The sequence below is a fragment of the Notamacropus eugenii genome, chromosome 5, assembly GCF_028372415.1.
Source record: "Notamacropus eugenii isolate mMacEug1 chromosome 5, mMacEug1.pri_v2, whole genome shotgun sequence".
NCBI classification, from domain to species: Eukaryota; Metazoa; Chordata; class Mammalia; order Diprotodontia; family Macropodidae; genus Notamacropus; species Notamacropus eugenii.
In genome coordinates, this window is record NC_092876.1 from 35,236,673 (window position 1) to 35,263,797 (window position 27,125).

Consider the following 27,125-nt stretch of genomic DNA (forward strand, 5'->3'; position numbering starts at 1 on the left):
GATCTCCTTCCCCTGTGAACTCAAAATCATGAGGTCCCAGGGTATCAGAACTAGAAACAGTGCAATTCGACTCATTTTGCAGATAGGCAAAACTGAGGATCCACTCAAAGTAACCTATCCAAGGTCACATAGTGAGGAACAGAGCTGGATCCAAAATTCAGGTCTCTAGACTCCAAGCCTGGAGGTTCCAAACTACCCTTTATAACTAGCTCATTCACCATGCTCAGCCTTGTGACTGGCATCTCAGGCACTGTTAGCTCTGAAGTGTGATCGCAGTCCCCAAACCCCTACTAAACTGTGATTGTCCTTCAAGGTTCCCACCACCCCATCCGTCATGCCTTTAAAAATGCTCCCAGTTCTTACACCTCTTTTCCTTCTCAAATTGTCCCACAGCATCTTGATCTTTTATCTGGGTACATGTTTGATCTCTCTAGTAAAATGTAAGCTCTCTGAGGGCAGGGAGTTTTTTCCTTTGTATCCCCAGCCCATAGTATAGTTTCTGGCACTCAATAGGCACTTAATGAATGCTTATTGACTACAATTTGTTGGACTGACCCTTACCACAAGTGGCTTATTTGTATCCTCCATAGGACCTAGAATAAGGTATTGTAAGGTACTCAGGAAACACTAAATTAATGAATGAATGAATGAACCAAGCAGCCAGCCAGTGTTGAGAAGCATCTGCAAAGTCCTTTGAGTTCTCTAGAGAGAGCTCCACTGTTTGAATCATCTCAGCCTTGGTCCCCATCCAAGAAGGTTAAACCCACTCCCACCATCTCTGCAGTACTGCCGCACATGGATTTGGCAGAGCTTTGAGGTGGGACCCTTAAAGTCCCTGAGAAGGAAGTGACTCTCTCCCTCAGATGCTGATAAACTTCTTAGTTTCTCAAAGCAGAGGCTTGCAGGGGTCAGGATAGGGGTGAAATGTGAGCTCCTCTTATGGGTCCACACTCCTTCCATCTCCCCCAGTGCTCAGGGAATCTCTGGGGAGGCTTCACAGTCAGAGCAGGTTGGCTTCTACAACTTGGAGAAGAGGACCTTGGCAGGAAAATGTGTCCAAAATAGAGTTCTAGGGTCAACTGGGTCAATCCCAGGAGGCTAGACATCGTAGTTTTAGAGCCCTGTGGCTTTCTCCTCCAGTAAAGCACCCAGAGAGGGAAATGACCTCAGTCTGCCTTGGAGACCTGTAACAGGACAGAGGACTTTCCCTTATATAAATATCATTGTTATTATTACTGGGGACTCATGGGGAAATGAACCCAACTTCCGTTCCAGAAGGATCCTAGGATCAATCTATTCACTTCACAGAAGCATCAGAGAAGGATTTGGGGGATGATTACTGGATCAGAGATCCCATGCTGAAAGGGCCCTTAGAGGTCATCTAATTTAGTACAGAGGAGGAAACTGAGGCTTGGAGAATTTGTATTACTTACCCAAGGTCACACAAGTGGGCACTAGAGATGGAATCTGAACCAAGGTCCTTTGACTTCATATTCCTTACACCACAGTGGCTCATGGGTCCCCCCCCACTTTGCTGCTTTGTGTGAGCTAAGGGTAGGAAAAGCTCTGGGCAGCCTGGGGAGGGTGGAGAGTGACTGTAACTAAGCAGGCTGGGCACACCATCCATTCAATACAACTGCCATATTGTTGACCTCAAACTTTTGTCCCACTCTCTTATTGGGAGAAAAGTTCTATTGAGAGAACAGTTCTGTTATACGGAAAACACACACACAGACACACACAGACAGACAGACACATACACACACATACACACACACACACACACACACACACACACACACACACACACTATGGTTTACAAACAAGGATAATTCCTATATTTTTTCTTTTCCCGAGAAAAACTCTGAACCTCCTAGTGATGGTGGAGACCAAGCATGGCATTTGTGCCCATGTCACAGGGCCTCGTGTCTCCTCCCAGCAATACCTAAAGACAGTGAATTTAACTCAAAATTTTATTTTATTTTCTGTGTGTACAAAATGGATATTAAGGCTTGACTATACATTATGTACAGAGAAGCTCTGGACCACCTTGCTTCAGAATGTCCCAAGTCAGGGCTGAGCCTCCATCCAAGGCCTGATCCTTTACCCTACCAGGCCTTGGCCACAGAGAATCTAGCTAAAGGTCTAACACTCCCACCTAAGGTCTGACTCTATCTTGCTGGGCTCCTGGGGGTGGGAAGAATGACAGTCTACCCCCTGGATTCCAATGCCCAGAAAGTGATTGGAGGGGAGGGATGTCATGGAAGGGAAATGGGGAAACATTCAGGAGCCCCCTTGGTCTCCCTTTTAGCCCCTAGAACTAAACCAGGGTCTGGTTCCCAGGTTGTCACCTCCAGCATCCACTGGAGTTCTGGATTTGTCTCGGTCACAGACCTCAGACTTGGCCCTGTAGGGCTCTGTCTATTCCAGCTAGGGCTTCAATGAACTTGGTTGGCAGAGGAAAGAAGCCCCTTTCCCCATGTTTCATGTGTGTATTCAGTAGTCAGTCAGTCATTCTGTATGTCTCTTGCTCCTGGTCTGAAGATAAGGCTGACCAGCTGGAAATTAAAATCATCACTCTCCCCTCAACAGCTCCTGGTTTTCAGCGCAACCTCATCTCCAAAGGGGCCAGAGTCATGGCCCCACTGCCCTATTTTACTTCTGAAAGAAGCCTTTGACTTTGAGGCCCTGAGCAGTCCAAATCCCAACATTAGGGACTTGTGGGATGTGGGTGGGTAGTGGGTCAGAGAGCTGATATCTGAGGAAGGGTGAGATCAAGGGTGATGCCCAGGGCCACAAGTACCTCTCTCCTAGCTCAGCTCCTCTCTTTAAAGGCTGTATGGCCCACACAGCCTCAGACTGTTCTGGAGAAGTAAGTAAGGAATGTAGAATAATCCCCAAGGTTGTGCTGAGGCAAGAGGACAAAGAGGGGATGGCCCAGAGTGTGTGGTAGGATAGGAGGGCTGGAAGAGGGGGTACCCAAGAGTGTGTGCTGGGGCAGGAAGTGGGGTACCCCAGGGTATGTGCTGGGGCAGGAGGTGGGGTACCCCAGGGTGTATGCTGTGGCAGGAGGTGGGGTACCCCAGGGTGTGTGCTGGGGCTGGAGGGTGGGAAGAGGGGGTAGTTCAGAGTGTGCACTACAGCAGGAGGGCAGAGGGAAGGTGGAGGAGACTCCCTTCTTCCCACATGGAAACCTGGGCTCTGACCCTTCCATGCTCTCTCTGACCTCCAGGGGTCCCTTCAGGAGAACAGGAAGCATAGGGGCTCAGGAGAAGGGGGAGGGTCAGGTCAGTAGTAACTGTCTTTCTGGCCAGGGGCCTCTGGGTGACCCTTGGTCTCAGGTACCAGCTCCAGGTCAGGGTTCTCATCCTAAGGGAGAGGAGGGATACACAGACATCAGTGGGGATGGTGGAAAAAGTGAAGAATTTCATCAGAGGACCTGGGTTCAAATCCAGGCTCTGCCACTTAGAATCCCAGACTCCAAGATCTGGGCCTGGCAGGGGGGTCAGAGGTTATCTCTTCCAACCTCCTCATGTTACAGGTGAGGCAGAGAGGCCAAGTGATTTGCCAAAGGTCACAGGAAACATCAGAGGACAAACTTGAACTCAAGCCCTCTGACTCCAATGCTGGTGTGTAACCTGGAGGTCACTAGACCTCTTGGGCCTCAGTTGCTTTCTCTGTAAAATGAAAGGGTCAGACCAAGTGAACCCTAGAATTATAGTTTTGGCTTGTATTTGTACACCAACACAGCACAGGGCCGAGCATATTGTAAGTGACTAATAAATTCTGGTTTCCATCTTTCCTCATGAAGCTAAGGAGAAAGACCAGCGCCTTTCTCCTCGTCGCTGGTCATGACCCCTAGACCTCTGGCTCCAGAGAAAGGTTGAGGAGGGAAGGACATCTCACAGCCCATCATCATTCCAACCACTGGCCTATCTGGGACCCCCAGACCAAGGCCCTCAATGCCCTCATTCTTTCAGGTCTTACCAGTCCCTGGTCATCCTGGTAGTCACTCAGTAGCTCGGTGCCAGTCCTGTGGGGTCCTGCTACAGCCTGTGGTCCCAAAGTCATGAGATTGGGCTTCAGAGAGCCTCAGCCTCTCAATCAAAGTAGCTGGTGCCCACCTCCCTCTACCCCAGCCTTCACCTCCTTCATCATTCGGCCTTGCTCATGGGGCTTCTGAGCTCGCTGGGGTCTTAGGGCCCCCTCTTCCAACCTTGGCTGCTCTACCTCTGCCTCTTCAAACTCATCCTCACCCTGGTTGTTGGGATCATGGGCAGGGTCTGCAAGGGTGTCAGGCCCCTGGAGAGAGAAGCAAAAGTGGGCAGGGCCTTCCAGGGGTCACCCCAGGCTCCTCTCACCGCCCCCCCCCCAGGCACTCACACCCCTGGGATCCTGTACTCACCACTGGGCCCTGGGCCTCTGGCTCCTTCCTGGGCTGTATGTTTTCTTCTTGATCAATCATGCCGGCATCTGGGGGGAAGGCAGAGGGATCAGTCCCACTACCTTAACTGGGGGGTAGGGGTATGCTACCCAGCTAAAGGCCCCAGTCCACACATTCAATGCCCAGAAAAGGAGTCAGAGTATGAAGGGAATAATGCCAACTCCCCTTAGTTATCCATCATGTTAGGGGCCCAGCCATAAAGAACACCATTCAATTCAGGGCTCCAATCCTTTAACAAATGTGGCTGACTTTTTAATGGGCCTTGGATGAAGTCAAGGGGTAGGGGTGGAGGGCTGAGGAAGAATCTCTGACCAGGAATGCCTGGCCAATCCAGCTTCTCTCTTATATTTCTAAACCATCTTTCTACCCAGTAGATTTGTTTTTTTTCTAGTTCATGCCACCTTCCTGCTCAGAAAGCATCAGCGACCCCCTAGCACATCTAGGATAAAATATAACTCTTTAGTCTGGCATTCAGAGTCCTTCACAAACTGCCGGCACCTGGATCATCTGCATTATTCTTCCAATGTTATCTCCTCAGAGAGAGAACAGAAGCTCCTTGAGGGCAGGAACTTTTTATCTTTGCAAGCCTAGTGTCTAGCAAAGTGCTGGATACAGCTAGCTAGCATTTACTTATATAGTACTCTAAGCAAAGAACTTTATATATGGTAACTCCTTGGATTCTCACAATCCTGTGAGGTAAGAGTTATTATCCCCATTTTCACATGAGTAAACTAAGGCAGAGAATAGCTAAGTGACTTGCCCAGGGTCACACAGCTAATAAGTATTTAAGGCAGGATTTGAATTCAGGTCTTCCTGCCTCCAAGCCCTATTCTCTATCTACTACAACGTCTAGCTGCCTGGTATACAGCTGGTACTTGGTGACTAATCATAAGACCTCTCCAGACTGAACTCTCTTACGCTCTTTGCTGAAATGACCCTGGGTGTTCTTGGTGTTCCTTGAATGTGAATCTTAATTTCCCACCTATATTTCTTTGAACTCAGGCTGTTCCCCTCACTTGGAATGTCCTCCCTCCTCACCTCAGCCTTGTAGAGTCCCTCATTTCCTTCAGAGCCCAGGTGCCATGTCGCCTGAGCTCCCCAATTGGTGGTGATCTCTATCACCTTCCAAATTACTTCACACCCTTCTATATTTGGTATCTCCTTATCAAGGTACCTGTTCTTCCCTCCAGCAGAATAGAAGCTCTTTGAGGGCAGGAGTTATTTCACATTTACATCCCTAGTGCCTAGCACATAGCAGGTGCTTAGTAAGTACTTAATAAGTACTTGCCTTGAAGTGAAAGATAGTCTCATCAGAGCAATCCTATAAAAGTAACCTCCAGGTTGGTTTCTATGATTCCCTTCGGCTGCTTCAAGAAAAGGATGAAAGGGATTATGGGAAGGACAAGAGTTTGAGCCTGAAGAGCCTTCTCCTTGCCCCAAAGGCTAGTAACAATGTATCCTGACATGTAATAGTGTGTCCCAACTTACAATAATATCTCCTGGACATTGTACACAGTAACAGCAGCATCGTACAATGATCATCTACATAACTGACTTAGCTCTTCTTAGCACTACAATGATTAAAGACAACTCCTAAAGACTCATGATGGAAAATGTCCTCCACGTCCAGAGAAGGAGGTACGGAGTCTGAATGCAGATCAAAGCTAACTATTTTCTCTTCCTTTGTTTTTTTTCCCATAGTTTTTTCCTATTGGTCTGTTTCTTCTTTTACAACATCACTAATGTGGAAATGTTTAACATGATTGCACACGTATAAACTGGATCAGATTGGGGGGGGAAGGAGAAAAACTTGAAACTCAAAATCTTAAAACAATGAATACTGAAAACTATCTTTACATGTAATTGGAAAAAATAAAATACTATTTACATTAAAAAAAATCTCCTGGCATGTAACTATGTCTCCTGACTTGCAACAATGTATCCCCTGATGCCAACCAATTTGCCTCACAGTGTCATAAAGTATCCCAATCCATAACAATGTATGTCTCCCACTAGTGATGTGTGTTCCCTTCAGCAAAGGGCTCAGGACAGAACCATGAGGGCCTTTATTCCATTTAGCCAAGGGGAGGAAACAAGGCCATCTGGCCCCAAAGAAGCTGAGCACCAGGGGTCGTTGATTCATAGGACAGAGTTGGCAGGGACCTTGGAGACCCATCTGCTCTAATCCTCTCATTCTGCAGATGAGGAAGTCAAAGGACCCCAGGGACAGAGAAGAGACTTGCCCAGTCTCACCCACAGGAAGGGCCAGGGCCCTGTACCCTGCTGCCACACTGGGCCTGGGGCTGGCACACTTACCCATCTCTAGCTCCTCCTCATCAGGTGCTGCTCTTTTGTTGGGTACTGGGCGGTCTACGCCTTCTGCTGGGTTGGTGGGTGGAAGAGGCTGGTCCTGCCCCTGGGGCTGACTGCTCGGGAGATACTGTTGGCTCTTCTCTTGGGCATTCACTTTGTTGATGATATCTTGCCAGCTGGGGGACGGCAAAGGGGGATAGGGCTAGGTCTCAGGGAGGGCTCAACAGTTAGAGATCTACTAATAGCACCTATTCTAGCATTGTAAAGTTTGCAGGCAAACCTGTAGGCAGGAACTAGTTTATCATTCCCTATCTTGCTGAGACTTCGGGAGGATATTTGCCCATGATCATGGAGTTAAAATGACACCTGACCTCAGGTTTTGCTGACCGCCTCTCCATTCATCACTATCTCCACTATGTCAGAGTCCCAACAGCAGCATTTCCCAATCACTTTTTGGGTAGGTGACTCCCTTGGTATATATTGACTAAAACTACAAATACTAATCCAAGAGCCCTGAGATGTAGCCCAGATGGAGGATGGGGAAAAGCCTTCGGGGTTTTGAGCTGGTGGTGACCTTTGAGCTCTTCTAGTCCCACCCCCTCATTTTCCAGATGAGTAAACTGAGGTCCCCCAGGATTCAAATCTAGGTTCTTTGCTTCCAAATCTAGCCCTGAGAACTGGGGAGAAAACAAGAACAAATTTAAGCCAACACATATTAAAAAATTGCCATGTGTGATAAACATTTTGGACATAAGTATATTTACTACATAATAGGAGAAAATAAATCTCAACATTTTCTCCTGGAAAGAGCCCCCAGTTCTGCCTTATATGGATCTTTTGGAAACCACTCCAACACTGAAGGACCAAGCTGTTTAGACACTACAGCTAGCACCCAAGTCTTCTGTGAAAGATGGCAGAAATTCTGGAACTTGGCACCAGGAGGGACTTCTCAATTGCTGGGGGTCAGGTCTACCAAAGGTAGCTGGGGGGAGATGCTCACCCCTTTGGCCCCGTTTCCCTCTTCTCCCCCCACCTCTAGCCCCAGCCCAGACACCCACCTCTGCATCTGTACCTGTGGGCTACCAGGGGCTGAGAAGGCTTGGGGCTCTCTGTCCAGCCCTGTGGGAGGCTGCTGCTGAGGAGGACGACCCCATGGGCTTGGTCTCTCAGGGGAGGTAGAAACGGGGGCTGCCACCACCACTACTTGCTGAACCTGTGGGCAGGGGGAGGCACTTAGCATCCCTGGCCAAAGATCCTCCTCCCCTTTCCCCAAAGTCTCTTCTTTGTTTACTAAGCAGCATGCATTCTGGTCTCTAGGGCACAGTCAATGTTATCAGCTGATATGGGAGGGTGCAAGGTAGACCTTGGGGTGAGGAGTTAAGGCTGAAGGGAGGGAGGGGAGTTACTAGATTTCTAGCAATAGACTTTATGCCTAGCCCAGAACTCTGGTTAGCTGGTTCCTGGGGCTTAGGAGTCACAGGGACAAGCCAGAGACCCAGCTCTGGTCCCTGGTACCCATTTCAAGGTAATCCAGGAGGTCCAAGAAAGCAAGGGTCCCTCTAGAGAGTTCTAGCTCCTGTGACTCCACCCCCTGGGGCCTCCCCTTGTCTTCATGGGACAAAACACCTCCAGCCTTGGGGAGGAAGAAGAGGAAACAGCTGGTGAGAAGTGATTGTCTAAATGACTTTCAACTTTGGCAGCCACATCCCCAAGTGGGAGAACCAGCCAGAGCATGCAGGGGATGGGGAAAGACGTACCGGGGGCCTGACTGGAAGGCTGTTTACAGTTCTGGTAAAGCGGAGAACATGGCCCTCAATGGATTTCTGGGGCCAGGCAGGGGGCCCCAAAGAAGGCAACTTCAGTTCTGGGAAAGGTGGCCCAGCAGGGAGCAAGGCTCGTGTCTCTGGGGCCTGGGCAGCCTGAGGGTTCCAGCGGGGGCCCAATTCTGGCTCCTGGGGGTTTAGGGCCCCTCTGGAGCCCGTGGCAACAAACACCTGCAGGAGGAAGGTAGGAAGGGGCTGGGGTTCAGCTGAGATACCCCATCACAGCCTCTCAAGACCCAGGACCATCAGGTCAGGTCTGGTTTCTCCACTCTATCCCCCAGAGCAGCTGAGCATCACAGAAAGAAATTACAAAGTCAGACTCATTTTACCAGCTACAAAATCCTGACACATAACCGCAGCCAGGCCTTCCCTACTAACAGATATTTCTATTCCATTCTGACGGGCTCCTTATCACTTCACCCAAACCTTTTCTTCTTCTTGTCAACATCTCCCAAATACAGATACCCTAGTCTTTTACTTCATTCATTCATTCACTGAGTGCCCACAAAGTGCCAGGAACAGTGCCAGCCACTGGGCAAGGTAATATAAAGGCTCTGCCCTTAGGGTGTTCACATCCTCCCAAGGGGGAACCATGTGAACCCAGAGCAGATCACACAAAATATATACAAGTACAAATAATCTTCTGGGGGGGTGAAAAGACAGGGAGGACCATCAGGGTTCTGAGCAGGGGGTTTGGAATTTCTTTGTAGCCCCTAATGAGTAAGAGGGAAGGAAAGTGGATGGGAACAAGCATTTATTAAGCACCAATTATATGCCCAGCACTGTGCTGACCACTTAACAAATATCTCCTTTGTTCTCATTGTCTCCTTAGCACAGTGTCTGGCACGTAATAGGCACTCAATACTTATTTCTTTCCCTTTTCTCCTTCCCTCTGTATATCTGCCTCTATCTCTCCCTCAGTCCTCTCTGTCTCTCTCCCTTCTCCATCCCACCCCTTACACCTTCAATCTCTCCACATCCCCAATCCAAAAAACCCCTTCCAATGACCTCGCTAACTCACCCTCTCTCTCCCTGCCTTCACTGATAAACATCTCCTCACTCCATGTACTCCAATTGCCTCTACTGTCTCCTCAAGCCTTTACAATTGGTCTTCCCCCTTTCCCTTGCCCCATACTCCTCTCCATCCAATGGATTCTTTTCAGTTCTCATCCTTCATGAATTCCCTGTCATATTTGATACCGTTAATCACTCTGTCCCCACTGGAAATCCTCTCCTTTAGTATCAGCTCAATCACCAACAAGCTACTTCTCTAGCACCTGCTATCCACCAGGCACTGCCTTAGGGGCCGGGGATACAAAGGACAAAGTGAGCTAGTCCTTGGCTGCAGGGAGTTTGTAGTCACATGAGGCATATTTGAAAGTCAGAGCTTTTTCTGTCTCTCCTTTGGAAGATCCTCAGCTTCTTCAGGACCCCCTAATGTGGCTGTTCAACAAAGGTCTCCTTTGGCCTCTCTCTTCTTGCTACAGTCCCATAGTTTCAACTACCACTTCGAGGCAGAAGACTCCCCAAAAGGAATAAGTGGGCAATATTCCCGATGCTTATTGTTGGGGTCCAAACATATTCGGACTATTGCATTTAGTTTGGGGTTCCATACTTAAGAAAGGCCACTGACAGCTGGAGAGTTGGTGCTCCAGTTAGGGGGACCAGGATGGACATAGGACTATATATCTAGAGCTGGATTATAAGTCCCCAAGTTCAACCAACCCCCTCATTTTACAAATGAGAAAACTGAGGTCTGTTAAGGACAACTGATGTACGTAAGGTCTAAGGTCACACAGGTGCCTTGAGTTCATGCTTTATGAGGATTTACAGAAGGAAGTGCCTCATAATATTCAGGAAAGCTAATGACTTATACAGATTTTATGTACTGCAATTTCCTGAATTTATTATTTTGATTAATTTTTGGGTTGATTAAGGTTTTCTGACTAAATTACCATATCATATGCAAAAGTGATCATTTTATTTTTTCTTTGCCTAAGCAAAGCAATATATTCCCTCAATTTCTCTTTCTTTTCTAATTGCTATAGATAGTTTATAGATATCTTTTGCAAATAACAATAGATAGTAATATGTTAAACAGTAGTGGCGATAATGGTCACCTTTGCTTTATGCCTGACCTTGCTGGAAAAACTTCTAACTTCTAACTTCATTACATATAATGGTTGTTTTTGGTTTTAGATACATAACATTTATTATATTAAGAATAAGTCCAAGATACTATTAAGTTAGAAAAAAAGAGTAAGTCCTATGTATATTCCTGTATTTTCTAATGTTTTTAACGAGTAGGTATTAGATTTTGTCAAAAAACTTCTTGAAAGAAGGAATTGTGTTAGTTTCTAGCCAAGAAGAAATGGTTCATGTCAGGATAATTGAAAAGCTGGCATGTGGAAGAAGGAGTGCTTCTGCTTGGCTTTGGAGGGCAGAACTAGGATCAACAGGTGGGAGGTGCAAAAGGGCAAATTTTGTCTTGATGTCTGGAAAAATATCCTAATAATTCGAGCTGTCCCAAAGTGGGGTGGGCTGCCTTGGGTGGTACTAGACTCAAGGTTAGGATCCCTGAAAACCAACAAAATGTCATCATCCCTAGGAGTCCCTGAGGGGATCTGTTTTACTGCTGAACAAACTGAGGTATACAAGAAGTCTTTAGTACTGGAGTTCTCGATTCTAGACTGTGCTTTTCCCCAGTGGGATGCCCTCACATTATACGACGTCCACTCTCAGGAATTCAGAGAAGCCTCTACCTGAGGCTTCCTGAGCTGAGCCTGCTGCCTTGGAGCCTGGAGCACCTGCTGCTGCTGTTGCTGCTGCCGCTGGCTGGCCTCAGGTTCCTGGAAGCTGGGCATCTTCTGCAAGGCTTCCTTAAGCTGACGGAACTCTTCCATCTGGGACTAGAACAGGGTACAGAGTGGGGCTGATAGGGTTAATCAGCCCATGTCCTCACTACTCAAACAACCAGCCCTTCTTTCCCCTTACTGGAGAGCCAAAAGGTCAGAGATTTAGGAACCTTCAAGGGGAAGGGGGAGGGGGAGAATGGAACAAGTACCTGTTAAGCAACTACTATGTGCCAGGTCCTGGGCTTTACAAATATTATCTCATTTGGTCCTCACAATAACCTCGGGAGTAGGTGCCACTGTGATCCTCATTCTACAGCTGAGGAAACTGAGGTATGTAGAAGTTAAGTGACTTGTCTAGGGTCACACAGCTAGGAAGTGCCTGAAGCCAAATCTGAAGTCAGATCATCCTAACTGAGGCTCTCTACTGTTCCTCCAAGCTGCCTTAGAGGCTGGCAAGTCCAACTCCCTCATTTTACAGCTAAGGAAACCAAGGCAACCGAGGTTAAATGACTTGCCCAGGGATCACACAGGTAGAAGGTAACAGAAAGCGCCAGAATCTTAATCCAGGTGTTTGGCCTCCAATCCCAGACCTGTCCTCACTGGGTCACATTGCCTCCTCTGGCAGCTGGGATGGTGGGCACACCTGGCCTGCCTCTCACCTGGGCATTCCGCAGTTGCATGTGAATATCCTGGTGAGCTTTCCTCAGGAGCTTGCTCTCCTCTTGAAGTTTATACACTGTGTCTGTGAGTAGGAGAGTCAAGAGCTGAGTAGATTAGGGAAGGGAGCCCCTGCATCCATCTCTCTGCTGATTCCTGACAACCTGGCAGGCCCAAAGGAGATGAATCACAGACTCAAGACTCTCCAGAGGCTGTGGCTGCAGGCTGGCTCACTGGATGCTCTGGGAAAGACTGCTTTCCTGTATATATGTATCCTGTCCCCTTGCCTTACACCCTCCCTCATGGCTAGGACATGTTAGAACAGCAGTCTCCTGGAGACAGGGCAATCTCTGCCCTTTGTGCAGCAGCAGTTCCCTCATGGAGAAAGGCTTCCTTTCAGGCCAAGCGTTCTGTGTAAGCTGGACAATGTCACCTCCTCCTCATTCTCAGGGTTCCATAAGGGGGAAGGCCTTGCCTCCCCCTCAGACTGGGGCTTCCCAAAGCTGCAGCTTCCTGGGCCTCACCTTGCAGACTGGCCACCTCGCTGTCCTTCTCCCGCTGTAGCTGGGCATAGCGCTGCCCGTGGCTCTCCAGGGCCTTCCGATGCTCTAGCCTCAGCCCGCTGTGCTGCAGCTGCAGGTCCAGTAGTTGCTTCTTCACATCCTCATGCTGGTTCTGGGAATTGAAGGGGGTCCCCCAACCTTAGGCTCAGCACCAGATCCCCTCACTCCACTCACGACCTTTTCTTCTCCCCCAGAGCCAACTCCTTCAGGGTCCTCAAACACCAGAGAGATTCAGAGAGAGGACAGAGCACAAAAGCCTCCCCAAACCAAGGAACTGCTCCTTCCCCAGGACTTCAGTCAAGCCCCCACCTCCACCTCACCTCCACGGCTCTGCTAACCCATTGAAGAAAGTTCCACAGTGCCACGACCACACACCTCCCTGAGAGCAGTCCTGCTGGCCAGGATGAGGGCCCTTCTCAGAACTGGCCATTCAACCACCCTGGCCAATGCCCACCCCCAAGCCCTGGACCTGGCTTAGAACACTGGGGAGGGGGCAAGGCCAGGGTCCTGGAGAGCAGTGAGGAAAGGGAGTGATCCTGAGACTGGGAAAGGAATTGTTCCCACTCTAGCCCCTTCCCTTCTCCCCTGGTTTCCTTGCCTTGAGGATCCTGTGCTGGGAACTCAGGGCCCCATAGCGGTTCATCGAGTCTTGCTGTAGACCAGACCCCAGGTCCATGAGGAGAAAACAGACATTTCATTACACATAGTGGTAAGTAGGTGGGAACACCTCTCTACATCAGAGGCTTTTAACCTGGGAGTCCATGGACACCCAACAGGTCTGTGGCCAAATTTCAGAGGGTCCATGAACTTGGATGGGAAAAAAACTACATCTTCATTGCCAGCGTAATTGCTTTCCTTTGTAATTCTATATATTTTAGGATTTAAAAACATGATTCTGAGAAGGGGCTCACAGACTTCACTAGACCGCTTGAGGGGTCCAGGACACACAAAAATGGTCCAAATTGCCCGTATAGTCTATACCATGGACTCGGGGGTCTGGAGGGAGCATCAATTCACTTACTAAAGGTCCACAGACAGCTGACCAGTCCCAGGAACTCCCAGCATGCCTGCTTGTCACAATGGACCCAGTCCCATCCAAGTCTGATGGTCACCAGGACTTTCTGTATCTTCTCCAGAATTGTGGAAGCCACCATTCACATATAAACCATGATCATGCTAATCACAAATCATTCTCATCTGTTCATTAAGCCAGATCTTCTAAGGCCCACAAATTGGCCATGTTTGGTTGGCCTCAGAACAGAGATTAGTTTTAAGCATCTTAAAGATGACTGAGTCCAAATCTTCTCCACCCCTAATTCTGTGGAAGAGGTCCCCCCTCAGGACTAGGGGTAGAAGTGATTTATCCAAGGTCACACAAAAAGTTAATGGTAAAATCAAGAGTAGAACTCAGGAATTCTGATTCCCAGTCCAGAGCACTGCCCATCATCACAATGGGATTTATTTTCAAATACTGTAATCTAACAATTCTTCCTTTATGACCCCATCAATCCCAGGTTGTGAAGCCATCAGACATACTTTATATCCCCAGAAGATGCCACAACATACTTACTATGCTATGCTCTGACCCCAGAGATTCTCCACACTCCCCAGCTACAGCTCAGCAGTGGTGGGGGTCTTCTTATTCTTAGAGTATAGAATTCCGCCCCCCCCACTCAGCCCCACTGACCTTTTCCTTGTTGAGGGCCTCCTGTGCTTCCAGTTTGTACACTAGGAAATCTAGAGAGGAGAGGGCCTTGGCATGCACCCCATCTCACTGCCAAGACAGTCTCTTCCCACCCCAGCCTACTCTCTAGTTTCAAGAATTACCCTGGACAGAGTTACCATAACCCCTCCCCTGAGGGAGGTCTAGGCTCCCAGCTCCCAGCCTGGGAGTAGTCAGGAGTCCAGAAGCCATCCCTTGGAGGACACGGACAACACACCCATCCCATCCCATCCCATCCCCTCCCATCCCATCCCATCCCATCCCCTCCCATTTCATCCAATGATCATATTAGTCAGGGACCCAAGGAGACTGGAGGCAAGGCCAGGCTTGGCTCCTTACAGGATGGAGGGCATCTCTCCCTACTCTGGATGTTCAGAGTCCCTGGGGAGGGAACCCCAGTCTGGAGTCCCAGAGCCACTGTGGGTACCTTACCTTCCTTGGTCTTCTTGTGCTCCCCCCGTTCCTTCTGCAGGGACCGCTCCAGGCGGGACCGGTGCTCATATACCACTGTGGGAGAGAGGCCAGAAGGTTGGGGAGAGGATCTATTCCAACTCGCAGGGAAGAGATAAGGTCAACAGCCCAGGTGAAGGTAAATGACAGGAGAGAAATGTGTCCATCTTTTTAGATGGCCAAACTGAGGGCTTGTTCTGGCTTCCTGTTACCCATCAGATCACACTACTATGCACTTTTTCCTAGCTCACAATTTCCCAGGGGGACTTAGGGGGATGGAGGAGGTGAGGAATAAGCTAAACATTCTGAGGGAGGGAATAGACACACATACCAGAGACTTACAGGCTTCCTCCTCCTTTTCTGCCCCTTCCCACCCTTCCCACCCACTCCCCTTGGTTTCCCTCCCCATGCCAAGTCACAGGCCATAAACACATTCTGAAAACAGCTTCTGTTCTTGCTTGGAAACCTCTGAATCTGGAAAATTACAGCCCCCCCCACCAATAGGCCCGGCACTGCCTCCTAGGCTCATTGGCCAGCTTGTTCCTCTTCTCTCCAGACCCTGGCTCCCAACAGAGACAGAATGTAGCTTGTTTCTCATCATGGCTGGCCCTGTACCTACCCAGTCCCCAGCCAAGGGACTCCCTAGGGCCCCAAGAGGCAGAAACTGAATACTCCCCAAACTCCCACTGAAACTCTCAGGCCCCACCCCACTCCAACCTCCCTGAGTAGGCCCCAGGCCAAAGTTTCCTGGCCTTCAGCTGAAGGAGGAAAAGAGTTGGTCTGGAGATAGACACAGGTCTTGCCCTCTTTTCTGATGCTGCTGTCTGATTTCCGTGATGGAATCCAGTACTGGATTCCACATGGGGTCCCACGTTATGAATCTGAGCTTCTGAAGGGCAGGACATGGGAGCCGGGTCTCTCTGGTAAGCACCAGGGAAATAAGACAAGTCTGCAAATGAGGCCTCAGTCAGGAATGGAGTTGGCTGATGAAGCAGGCTGGCTCACATGGATTTTCTTCCCAAGAAAGATGGGACAGACAATTCTAGCCACTGAGGCAGCCCTCGGGAGCCAGAAGAAAGAGCTCAGTGTTTGGAGGCAGAGAACTTGCTGATTTTGAATCCCTTACTGCTTGGGTAGCCTCAGCCAAATCACTCAAGCCCTCTGGGTCTCAGTATCCTCATCGCTGCACTAGAGGAACCTCAAAGATTCCTTCTAGCTCTCAACTCTGGCTGGGACCCTGGCCAGGGGCTCCCTGCATTCTCAGAAGGCCCCATGAGTGAGGAATAAAGAGAGATCTCATCCCCAACCTGGGTCAAAGGGAGAGGTCAACAGGGAAGGCTTCCCAAGAGATAATCCCAAGGGAAACCCTGCAACTGGTGCTGGGAGAAGTGGATACAGGGCTAGAGGCCCTCCAGGAAGGACAGACAGGGCAGCTGGCCTCCCAAACAGCCTCCTTTTCAGAAGGAGGACACAATCTCTGTCATGAGTAAGTGGCTTCAGAGAATTTAGGCCAAGAAGGAGGATGTGCCCCCTCACACAGAGCTGTCTGTGGGAGCCCAGTCCTCTCCCTACAAGGACCGGGAGCCCCAGCCAAGAACCCCAGATGGCTCCGTCAGCCTGCTTGGGTCACCTGCTCTTTCCCAGATTCCCAAGGGCATGAGCAGAAAAACATTCTCCTTTGCAAGGCCTGGGGAAGAGGAAGGAACATGGGTTTTGGAATCAGGCAATCTGGGTAAAAATCCCAGCTGTGTTACTGACTGCACCTTGGGGGAATTCCTGACCTCTCTGGACCTCAGATCTCTCCTCTATAAAATGAGGCTGTTGGGCTCTATGATTCCTAAAGCTCGAAATCTTATCATTCTGCCCCCCATACACACACACACACACACACACACACACACACACACACGTACATACACTCTCTTTGTGGGGAAGTTCCTGTCCCAGCCTCCAGCCTTTCTGCTAGTCTATGCTCAGAGCCCCAGAAACAAGAAGCAACTCTATCAGGCAACCAGCCCCATTCTCCGCCCCCCCCCGAGTTCTGCTAATACATGCATACAGACATACATGTATCTCATGTGTGCTAATACATGTGGAAACATGACTATACTCATAACAAAGCACACACATGTTAATGTATAGACACAGGGCTGGATTTGGGCATTAGGCATGGTGACAATAATAGTCATTAAAGTAATGTTAATAATAGAAACGTAATGTATTTCTTGCTTGCTTTAAGTTTTGCAAAACACTTCACAAATATTCTTTTACTTGATCCACACGTCTGAACGACAAGCTAAAGTGCTATAATTATTCCCATGTTGCAGAGGAAGAAACCAAGGCCCAGAGCAGTCTGCCAAGGGTCACACAGCTAGTGAATTTCTGAGGTAACTCAGGTCTTCCTGATTTCCAGTTCAGCTCTGTTCCCTACAGGAACCTTGCCTCTCCAGCTGTGTGATGCTAGACAAGTCCTTTCCCCTTGGAACCTTGATTTCCCCATCTGTAAAATGGGGATATTTTCATACCTTCAGTGTACTCCCAGGCTTGTCGTAAAGGATCAAATGAGATCATGTTCTTAAAGCACTCTGTAAACCTTATGCATCATGGAAGCATCAGTTCTTTTCATGCTGACAAATGAACACAAGCCCCTCTTTCCTCTTCACATTTCAGTCCTCACCTCCCAGGTCATTAATTCTGGTAAGGAAAGAAGCAGGAAAACTGGATGGAGAACAGGGACAGGAGCAGTCAAAGATGGGAACTGGTTGGGACTCAGAGACCCCAAATAACTCCTCAGGAAGTCCTAACAGGCCAGGTCTGGCTACAAGGGCCAGCTGAGTGGAATTTAGCCTGTGCTAACTCAGGAGGGAGACATTTTCGAAGAGGGACTTTGACCTCCCTCTCTGGGACCTATGAAAAGGCCTTTGGAAAAATTCAATCTTTACGTCCATTGAACAAAGGGCAGAAAGGGTCTGGTGACAGTGGAAGGTCAAGGATCACACACACACACACACACACACACACACACAGACACACACACACACACACACACACAGACACACAGACACACACACACACACACACACACACACACACCCCTGGGGTTTGGGTTGATTTTTAAGATAGAGCAGAATTAGGAGTGAAGGGGGCTTGGCTGTCCCACAAGAGACAACAGGACTGAGAAGATAACCTAGCTCAAATCCCTCCTTTACAGATAAAGAACCCAAGCCTCAGAGGTCCAAGGACATAGCTGAGGAAGAGCCAGGGGTCCATCCAGACCATATGCTCTGATTCCTAATCCAAGTCTCTTCATTTCAACATGCTGTCTCCAACCTTTCTGACAGATAAGGAAACTGAGGCCCAGAGAAGAGAAAGGACTTGCCCAAGGTCTTCATATCTCAAGTACCTGGTGCAGTGACAGGTGCCTGTTGGGGCATTCAGGTCTCATCTGCAGGTCTAGCTTCCTCAGGAGTGGGGGTGGGATGACCTTACCTGCCTCCATTCATCCACCTCCTGACTACCAGATGCAGACCACCTACCCAATATCATCACCATGTGATAGAGAGCGAGTACTTACTAAATAAACTATATCTCAGATGAGTGCTCCCCTTCAAAGTAGTTCCCCAGGGCAGTGGTGCACTTATTCCAACCAGGCTGCTATGGCTGAAAACATTCCAGTTCACCTTGTTTTGAACTGTGCTCTATGCCAGCTGTGACTTCAAGGCTGGCTGGTCACAAAGGAAGCTGGAGCCAGGGCAGCCCAGTGGAAAGAACAAGACCGACACAGTCCTATCAAACAGCCAGCCCTAATGCCCCTCTCTTCTCTCTGCATGTGCAGCACTCTGGTTAAAGGGACAAGAAGCCCCAGTGAGTGGAATCTCTCTGAGGGCAGGGAATGTGTCTTTTCATTCGGTGCCTGACCCAGACCTGGGCACACAGGAGCAGCAGGGTTGACTGAAGGTCAGAGATCCCAAAACACTAACTTCAGAAAGAGCAGGAGGTTGAACAGACTCAAGTTAGGTGCCCTTGGGGATCTTCTCTATTCAGGGGTCTCAGTTTGGGGCTGGAAGAGGGAGGGTTGGTGGAGCCCTGACCAGGTGACCCTGCTCTGGGCATAGGGCCAGTAGAGAAGTTCTCTCGGATGAGTCTTTCTAGGACAAAGCTAGTGGCCTGGACCCGGAAGAATCAGCTGGGAGAGGTGGGGGAGGGCAGGAGGACTGTGGGGACACAAGGATGGAAGCCTTCCCTGGGTCCCTAGGGCCTGGCTCACTTTGTAATCTATTTCAAACACCTGGGTCACTTCCCACCTCAGTTTCTCCAGATCCTTCTTGGGCAAATTCCTTGTGGTTCCTCACTTAGAAGACTTCTATAGGATGAGTCTTTCAAGGTGAAAGTGAGTGGGATGGTGTTTACAAATCCCAACAGGCCCAGGGTGGAGAGCTGCAACACTAGTCCAGCTGGCAGTGAGCCCCTCACATGGCCTCCCTCCTCACCCCTTCCTGGTTCTCTCTGTCCTGAACTCGCTGGGCCCAAGCACAGAGACACCAATGGGTTTGGCAAGGACATTACCTTCCTATAACTCTCTGGTCCAAACTCTCCCAAACAGGCTCTGTGTTTCTGCCTCTGTACAATCAGCCACACAACTCAATGGCCAAAGAAGGGAGAGAAGGATGCTAAGAACCACTGATTCCTCCCTACATTCTCTCCCCACCCACCCACACCCATACCCACACCCACACCCACACACTAACTCTTAGACCTGAGGGCCCAAGGCCCCAGAGGAGACAGAAAGGAGAGTCTTGGAGGCGGAGGGACAGAGATAACTCTTAGGAATGGGGTCGGCACAGCTGAGTCAGAGATTAGCAAATCCTTCCCCCAGCCCATGGAGCCAGGCAGGAAAAGTTCCTTGGGACAACTATTCTCTGTTTTGTCCTTCCCCTGCAAATGCAGCCATGGGATCTGAAGCAAGACGGCTCTCTAGATCCTGCCTGACAAAACACTGAGGTTTCCAGATTCCACTCAGAAAACAAAGCTGGTGCAGGGGACACTGGAAGGCAGACTCCTCTCCTCCCCATTCACCAAATAAAGTCGTTCTGGTACTCCATCCCACACACATACATACATACATACATACCCAGTTTCTCCCTATAGCCTCCACCCTCCTGGTCCTCTACGTGTCCCTGGGCAGCTTCCACCCCCTAGTCTGCCTCCATGCAGCACTTGCTTGGCTCTCTGCAGCCCCCAGACCCCTCGTGGCTACTCCTTGCCCCAGAGGCTCGCACTGTTTATAGCCCCTATCCCCTCAAGTCCCTTCACTTCCTCCCAGTCTTCTAACTGCTTCCCTCTGCAGTCCCCAGTCCCCAGGTCCCCTAGCAGCCTACACCCCTTCCCAGTCCTCAAGGTCCCCCAGCAGCCCCGGCTGCATCCCAGTGCCCCCTCTCAGTCCCCAGACCTCCATAGTAACCCTAATCCTACTACTCATTCCTTCCCTCCCCCAGTCCTAGGTCACATGCAGCCCCTGTTTCCGTCTCAGTCCCTAGTCCCCCCCCCCCCCCCACGTAACCCCTAGCCCCGTCCCAGTGCCCAGGTCCCCCGCCAGCCTCCAGTCCCACCCCAGTGCCCAGGTCCCCCGCCAGCCTCCAGTCCCATCCCAGTCCCCGGGTCCCCCGGCAGCCCCCAGGCCCGTCCCAGTCCCCACCCCCTCACACGTAACCCCTAGCCCTGTCCCAGTGCCCAGGTCCCCCGGCAGCTCCCAGCCCCGTCCCAGTCCCCGGGTCCCCGTCCCCCCCAACCCCCTCCCCCAGCTCACCCTGCAGCTGCGCCGACAGTGCCTCCTGCTGGCCGCGGTAGGTGGCGGCCAGCGCCTGGGCGGCCCGCGCCTTCTGCTCCAGGTGGCCGTAGAGCAGGAGCCCGCCTAGCAGGCCGAGCGCGGCGGTCAGCAGGAAGCCCGTCTGCACCAGCCCCTTGTGGCGCCGCGAGCAGCCGGCCGAGCCCATGGCCCCCCGCGCCCCCAGCCTCCCGCCTAGCCGGGTCAGCTCTCAGCGCTCCCCGCGAGCCATGTCCGCGCAGCTCCGGCTCCGGCGGCCGCCCCGAGGGCTGGGGAGCACGCGGCCCCGCTCCAGCCAAACTTTGGCCGCCGCCGCTCCTAGCAGTGCTGGCCCGGTCTCGCCCCGCCGGACTCCGGGGTCCAGTCCCTCGGGGGTCCCGCCCCCTCCCGGCCGGCAGGGCCACCCCCCGGGAAACTGACACGGCGGCTGACCAATGCACCGGGGACCGCCCCGCCCTGGGCCGGGCGGGAGGACCGATGGGGCGGAGTTAGCCGAGGGTCCTAGGAGGAGCCTGGGAGAGGCTGCGCCCCGAGGGGCCTGGCCTGGGGATGGTGCCTCGGCCCCTCTCCCACCCCATTCTCCTACACCCTCGCGCTGTCACAGTCGGGCGCCCACCTTCCACTCCTAGAGTGAATGAGTAGCGGACGGGGTGGGGAGGTCAGGTTCCAGGGTCGGCCTGGCCTCAGGGTGCTCATCCAGCACCCTTTCCGGGGATCCCGGAGATTTCCTAGGTGGGCACGCGAGAAGCTCTGCGTGCTCCCCGTCTGGCTAGGCTGCTGTGCCCACCCAAGGTTACGGCTGGGTTCTCTGCCCACTCGGGTTTGGCTGCCCCTGGATTCCCACAAGCAAGCTTACTGGTTCATGGCTTTCATTCCTCCCCCTTAGGGAGTCAGGCCGGGGGTGGTTCTTTCCATTTGGTCAGAAAACGAGAAAACAGGCCCTAGGAGGCTATGGAGATATCCTTGGCTTCGGAGTTCAACCCTAGGTCGGCCAGTGACCCTCGGGCAAGTTCTGTGAGCCTCCGTTTCTTCATTGTAAAATGGGAGAGTTGACTTGGATGATTTCTGGCGTCATCCCAGAATTCTGTCTATGATCCTATGAAAATGACTGACAACCGTTGCCTTTGGAGCTGGAAGGAACCCGAAGCGTCATGGCAGGGTAGGGGGGAAAAGGGGAAACTGATCTGAGTCTTGTTCCACATGCTATCCTCTCATTCCCCATCTCTTCCTAGCACCCCTGAGTTGTTAGGGCTCTCTGATATTATGATAAAGAAAAAAATAGCTAGCATTTCTGTGAAATTTTAAGGTTTATCTCATTTGTTCCTCACAACAACCCTGAGAAGCAGATGCTGTTTTACAGATGGAAACTGAGGTAGCTGGCAGTGAAGGGATTTGCCCAGGATCACACAGCTACCAAGTGTCTGAAGCTGTATTTGAACTAAAGTCTTCCGTCCCTCCAAGTTCTGTGCTTTATCTCCTCACTTACCTAGTTCATTGGCTCCCTCATTCCAAGCTGGAAAGTCCTTTGGACATCCAGTCCCCTCATTTGCACTTGCATGGACAACCTTCAGATTTGATACATCAGAATTACATACACACATATGTATATATCTTTGTGAAAATACTGTTAATGGACTTCTGGCTTCTTCCTGAAACAAAAATTCCATTTTTTGTTTGTTTATTTTTACACCAATATTTATCTGTTTAAATGTTGCCTCCTCCCCAAAGACAGGCACTGTTTTCTCTGTTTTGTTCTCCGTGCCTGGCCCAATGCCTTGACCATAGCTGGAGCTTCATAAGTGCCTGCTTAATTGCACAGATGAGTCAAACAGAGGTCTAGCAAAGGAAGAGTGACCTCTCCAAGGTCAAACAAGGTGGTGGCAGAATCTAGACTCCATCCAAACATGTCTCTTACTTCCCATTCATAGGATCTCAGATTTAGAAGAGGAAGGGACATTTGAGGCTGTTTAGTCTAACCCTCTGATTTTACATATGTGGAAACTGAGGCCCAGAGACGTTAAGGACTTGCCCAAGGTCCCCCGGATAATCCCACAGGGGTGAGATTTGAACCCAGATCCTCTAAATCCAAAGCCAGTGCTCTTTCCCCTAAATCTCTGGCCAATTCGAGGCAGCTGCCCTGAATTCAGACTCCCTCTCCCTCTCTGAATCAACTGTTAAATGAGCAGCTGGGGGTGGGGGGAGGGGACAGACAGACTCCTGCTTCCTCGGGTCAGAAAGGTCTCTGTTTCTTCATCCTTCCACTCCAGAAGGAAGGAAGCTGCACCCCCCCCCCCCCCATCTCTTTGGGATCCTCAGAAGGGAGAGATCTTATATATCCTTTCCAGGGGTCAGCCAGATTACGCGCAGTTCAGGTCTCTGCCCAGTGGAAGACAGATGTGTTCACTCCAGAGCTCTGGAGAAAGCTCAAAACTTAAGCCCAATTTGATTTTTTCAAAGGGAAGAGGAGGGAGAATCCCCCTTTCCTCCCTCCCCTCCCCCTCCCCGCCCATGGTCACTCTGACCAGTCAAATTCCCTGCCCCTGCACTCCACCCCTCAACCCTCACCAAGGTCTGTTTTCAACTCCCTGGTGCCCCACTTGGTCTGTTTCCTTTTTCACCAGGCAAAGAGGACATCCGGTTCCCAGACCTGCTCCTGCCAACCCAGGAGCCCCAGGCTCTCCCCCCTCCTCTCCCCCTCTCTGGGTAGGAGGGAGGCTGCTTCCCCTCCCCCTCCCCCTGTACACCTTTAGCCCAAGGCCCCCTGCTCAGCAGTCTATTTCCAAGTGGCCCCCTCTTTCCCTGGCCTGGGAACAGCATGGAGCAACTCCATCCCTTCTGGGGTTTTCCTTTCCTGCCATGGATCAGTGCCAGAGACACAGGCTAGGAAGGATAAGGCAGCAGTGGCTGCTGTGGTGGGAAAGGCCCAGAGAACCTCTGAATTCCTAGACTTGTGTTTGTTTCGCTCCCTCAGAAGTGCTCTCTGGGTCTCTAGGCTCTCTCCTGGACTGGGAGCCAGGATTCCTGGCTCAGAACTGAACACAATGTGTGACCTGGGACAAGCCATCAACCAGCATGCATGAACTAAGGGCCTACTAGGTGCTGCTCGCCTCTGATAACTACAAAGTAGGCATAAACCTTGCTAGAAGTTGCTCTTTTCCAGGGCACTTTGTTGGACCCTTAGTGAAAGCCAAGTCACAGACATTAGGTCTCTGGAGGTGTTTAATGGAACACTTCCAGAGAATGGAGTGGAAGTCAGGGTTCAAACAGATGACCAAGGGGGTTTAATGACCAAGGGAACCCATCCCAGACATCCTATAACTTCAAAGGCCCTTAAACTCAACAAACACTTATTAGATGCCAAGCTCTACTCTCTCCACTGAGGGAGAGAGTAAATAATACAGGCCAACAGCATTTATTAAGCATGCAAGGCTCTGTGCTAGGTACAAAAAAAAAAAAGCAACCTCAATTTGGCTAAGAGATCCAAAATGCAAATGCACAAAAGGCTAAGGACATGCACACGAGTAGAAGAGAATTTGAGGAAGAGGAAGATAGAGTACTAATAACTGGGGGGAAATCGGGGTAGCACATGAACTGAACTTTGAAGGAAGGATGCCGAGACGGGGAGATGAGGAAGGAGGTCCTTCTAGGCATGAGGGAACAGCCTTGGAAAAGGCAAGAGTGGGAAGGCCAGGTCTGGGGAACATCACATGGGTTAGCGCACATCACTACAAAGAGTACTGCCAAAGAAGTCTACAAATATCAGGTGCAGCCGGACTAAGGAGTTTGCATTTTAACCCAGAGGTAATAGGGAGCCACAGCCACCTAAGGGTACTAAAGTTAAATGACGAAGTTTAGGAAGCTCATTCTGGTAGGTATGTCTAGGGTGGGCTAAAGGGAGGGGAAGGACTGACTCAGTTTAGACAAAACATACTGAAATTAAAATGAAATTAAACTCAATGAACATTAAACAACTGTTACATGCTAAGCACTTAGGGTTACAAAAAGAAGGGAAAAAAAGTCCCTGACCTCAAAGAGTTTACATTCTGCTGAAGGATGATAACATGGATGCAGATCATAGGATCGAAAATACAGAGCTGGAAGGGACCTTTCAGATAAGGAAACTGAGTCCAGAGAAATTAACTGCCAAGAATCACACAGTCAATCAAAAAGGATTTATTAAGCAGTAACTATATGCCAGGAAAGAGAAAACTAATTCCTGTCCTCAAGGAGCTTAAATTCTAACTGGGGAGACAACATGGATGTAAATGGCCATAGACAACTTCTCAAGTGGAAGAGAGGCTCAGGGGAAGGTGCTGGGGGGACTAGCAAAGTCCTTCTGCAAAAGGTGTGGTTTGAACTAAGCCTTGAAGAAAGTCAGAACAGAGATGAGAAGGGAGAGCATTCCAGGCATTCAGGACAGCCAGTGAAAAGGCACGAAGATGATACAAGAACAGAAAGCAGGCTAGGGTGGGTGGACCAGAGAGGGAAACAAAGGATAGGCAGGTCAAGTAAGGAAGTGGTATTCAGGACTTGAATCCAGGTCCTCAGACTCCAAATCTTGTGCTCTTTCCACTACAAGAGATTGAAATTCATATAGAGTTGAAATATCCTGAATAACTGGAGGGGTTGGGGTGGGGGATAAAGGAGAGAGAATAAGGGAAAATAAGACTGTCTATGTGGATTTGGGTGTCATCTGCAAAGATAAGATAATCAAGGCCAGGGGGGATCTTATGAGAGAGATCATCCAGAGAGGGAGCATAGAGAGAAGAGAATCCAGGACAGACAGACAGCCCTTGCTAGGAGGGGTGGTTGGAAGGGGAAGGAACCCACACTTCAAGTATGGGGGATGGATGATGATTCAGTCAAGGAGACTAAGGAGAAGTCAGCCAGGTAGGAGAGGCAGGAGACTGTTTTAAAGGGTCACAAAAGCCTGAGGAGGAATGCAAATCACATTCCCAGCTTCCCAGCCCAGAAAATCTTGGGTCCCTCCTCCCTCCCCAGTCCCTGCAGTTTAGATCAGCCTGCAGCCTTCTCCTCTTATCCTCAATCTTATCTCCTCTCCTTCCTTTCCTGTGCCCACCTTAAGAGGGGATTTCACCTTTGGGCTCACTCCCCAGCCCTCCTCTTTCCCTTTCTGACTCATTCTCAGGCCTGTGTCCAGAGCTTTTTATCTACTGTGTGGCATCCTCCCAGAAGGCATCCACGGGATAAAACTGGATATTCGCCCAAGCAATATCTCCAGTGCAAGAGCTGTCATCTCTCTGGGTAGCGCTATTCCATCGCAGATGAGACACCAGCAGAAATGGGTAGAGGCGCGTTATGCATCACAAACTAGAGGAGAAGCAGTGAGGAAATCTGTTGCCTCTTCCCTCTCTTCCTAAGGTCCTCTTCCCTGGCCTGTTCTCTCCTCCTCTGGAATGGCACATGCTCTCTTTTTCTGCTTCCTGCCCACCCCCAACCCCTTTCACTGTGAAGCCCCAGCTGTGGCCTGGAGATCAAAGGAAGGTGCTGGCAGAAACAGGGCTTGCCTGCTCAAGCCAGCCCTAACCTCCTAGCTGGGAGTTGAAAAAAAGGGAAAAAAAAATTTGGCCTTGATGAATGAATTAAAAAGGTATTTATTAAGTGAAGCTCCCATTCTAACTGGGAGAAACAACATATATAGGAGGATTCAGCAGCAGGGTGGATGGCAATGCTCAGGGCATGGAGGATAGGGCATATAATGAAGTCCAGTGATCTTCCATCTTATTGGAAGGACCATGGTTGATGACTCCTTGCTCATCTATGTAGTATGAGTGACCATGCTTGACCCAAAGGAGTGGCTGTAAGGGTCTGGCCCACAAACTGTTGTGAGGGGGTGGTAGGATGGGAAGGTTGTAGTGGGGTTGGGGCTCTGGGTTACTTCTCATGAGAATGGGGGTGGGTAGGGTCAGCAACTAGCTGGAGAAAGGTAAGGGACACTGGCAGGGAGGTTGTAGGAAAGGGCTTCCCACAATGCCTCTTCTAGTGAGGGTTTCCAGCGTTCAGTCAGGATGTAAGGGAAAAAAATGTCTTCACAACCAGAGCTACTGGTAATTGGGGAGGGCCACTAAAGGAGGTAGCACATTCCTGCTCATTGTAGGTCGCTAGCAAAAGAGACAAAGGGCAGCTAGGTGGCACAGAGTCCTGGGCCTGAAGTCAGGAAGACCTGAGTTCAAATGTGGTCTCAAACACTTACTAGTAGTGTGACCCTGGACAAGTCACTTAACCCGTTTGCCTCAGTTTCCTCATCTGCAAAATGAACTGGAGAGGGAAATGACAAACCACTCCAGTATCTTTGTCCTGAACAACAACAAGAAGCAAAGATCAGGAGACCATCTGTTGGGAATTTTGAAGTGGGGTTCTTTGTCAGGTATGGGTTGAGCCAGATGGCCACTGACATTCTGGGGTTAAGGTAGGGGTAAGAACTGACTCTCTTGGAGGGGGATTTGGAGGGC

General features: G+C 50.2%; 1 protein-coding gene across 1 annotated transcript; it reads right to left on the reverse strand.

Annotated features, from left to right (window-relative positions):
• Nucleotides 1-1,959: 1,959 nt before the first annotated feature.
• Nucleotides 1,960-21,087, reverse strand: LOC140504031 (uncharacterized). The gene is given in 15 exon segments (XM_072608520.1): nucleotides 1,960-3,369; nucleotides 3,988-4,053; nucleotides 4,147-4,302; nucleotides 4,406-4,473; nucleotides 6,761-6,933; nucleotides 7,830-7,897; nucleotides 7,899-7,970; nucleotides 8,515-8,751; nucleotides 11,343-11,489; nucleotides 12,095-12,177; nucleotides 12,617-12,767; nucleotides 13,254-13,307; nucleotides 14,343-14,392; nucleotides 14,811-14,885; nucleotides 20,635-21,087. Coding segments are annotated over 15 exon segments (1,668 nt in total). The 5' UTR covers nucleotides 20,822-21,087; the 3' UTR covers nucleotides 1,960-3,288.
• Between the last annotated feature and the right edge of the window lie 6,038 nt (nucleotides 21,088-27,125).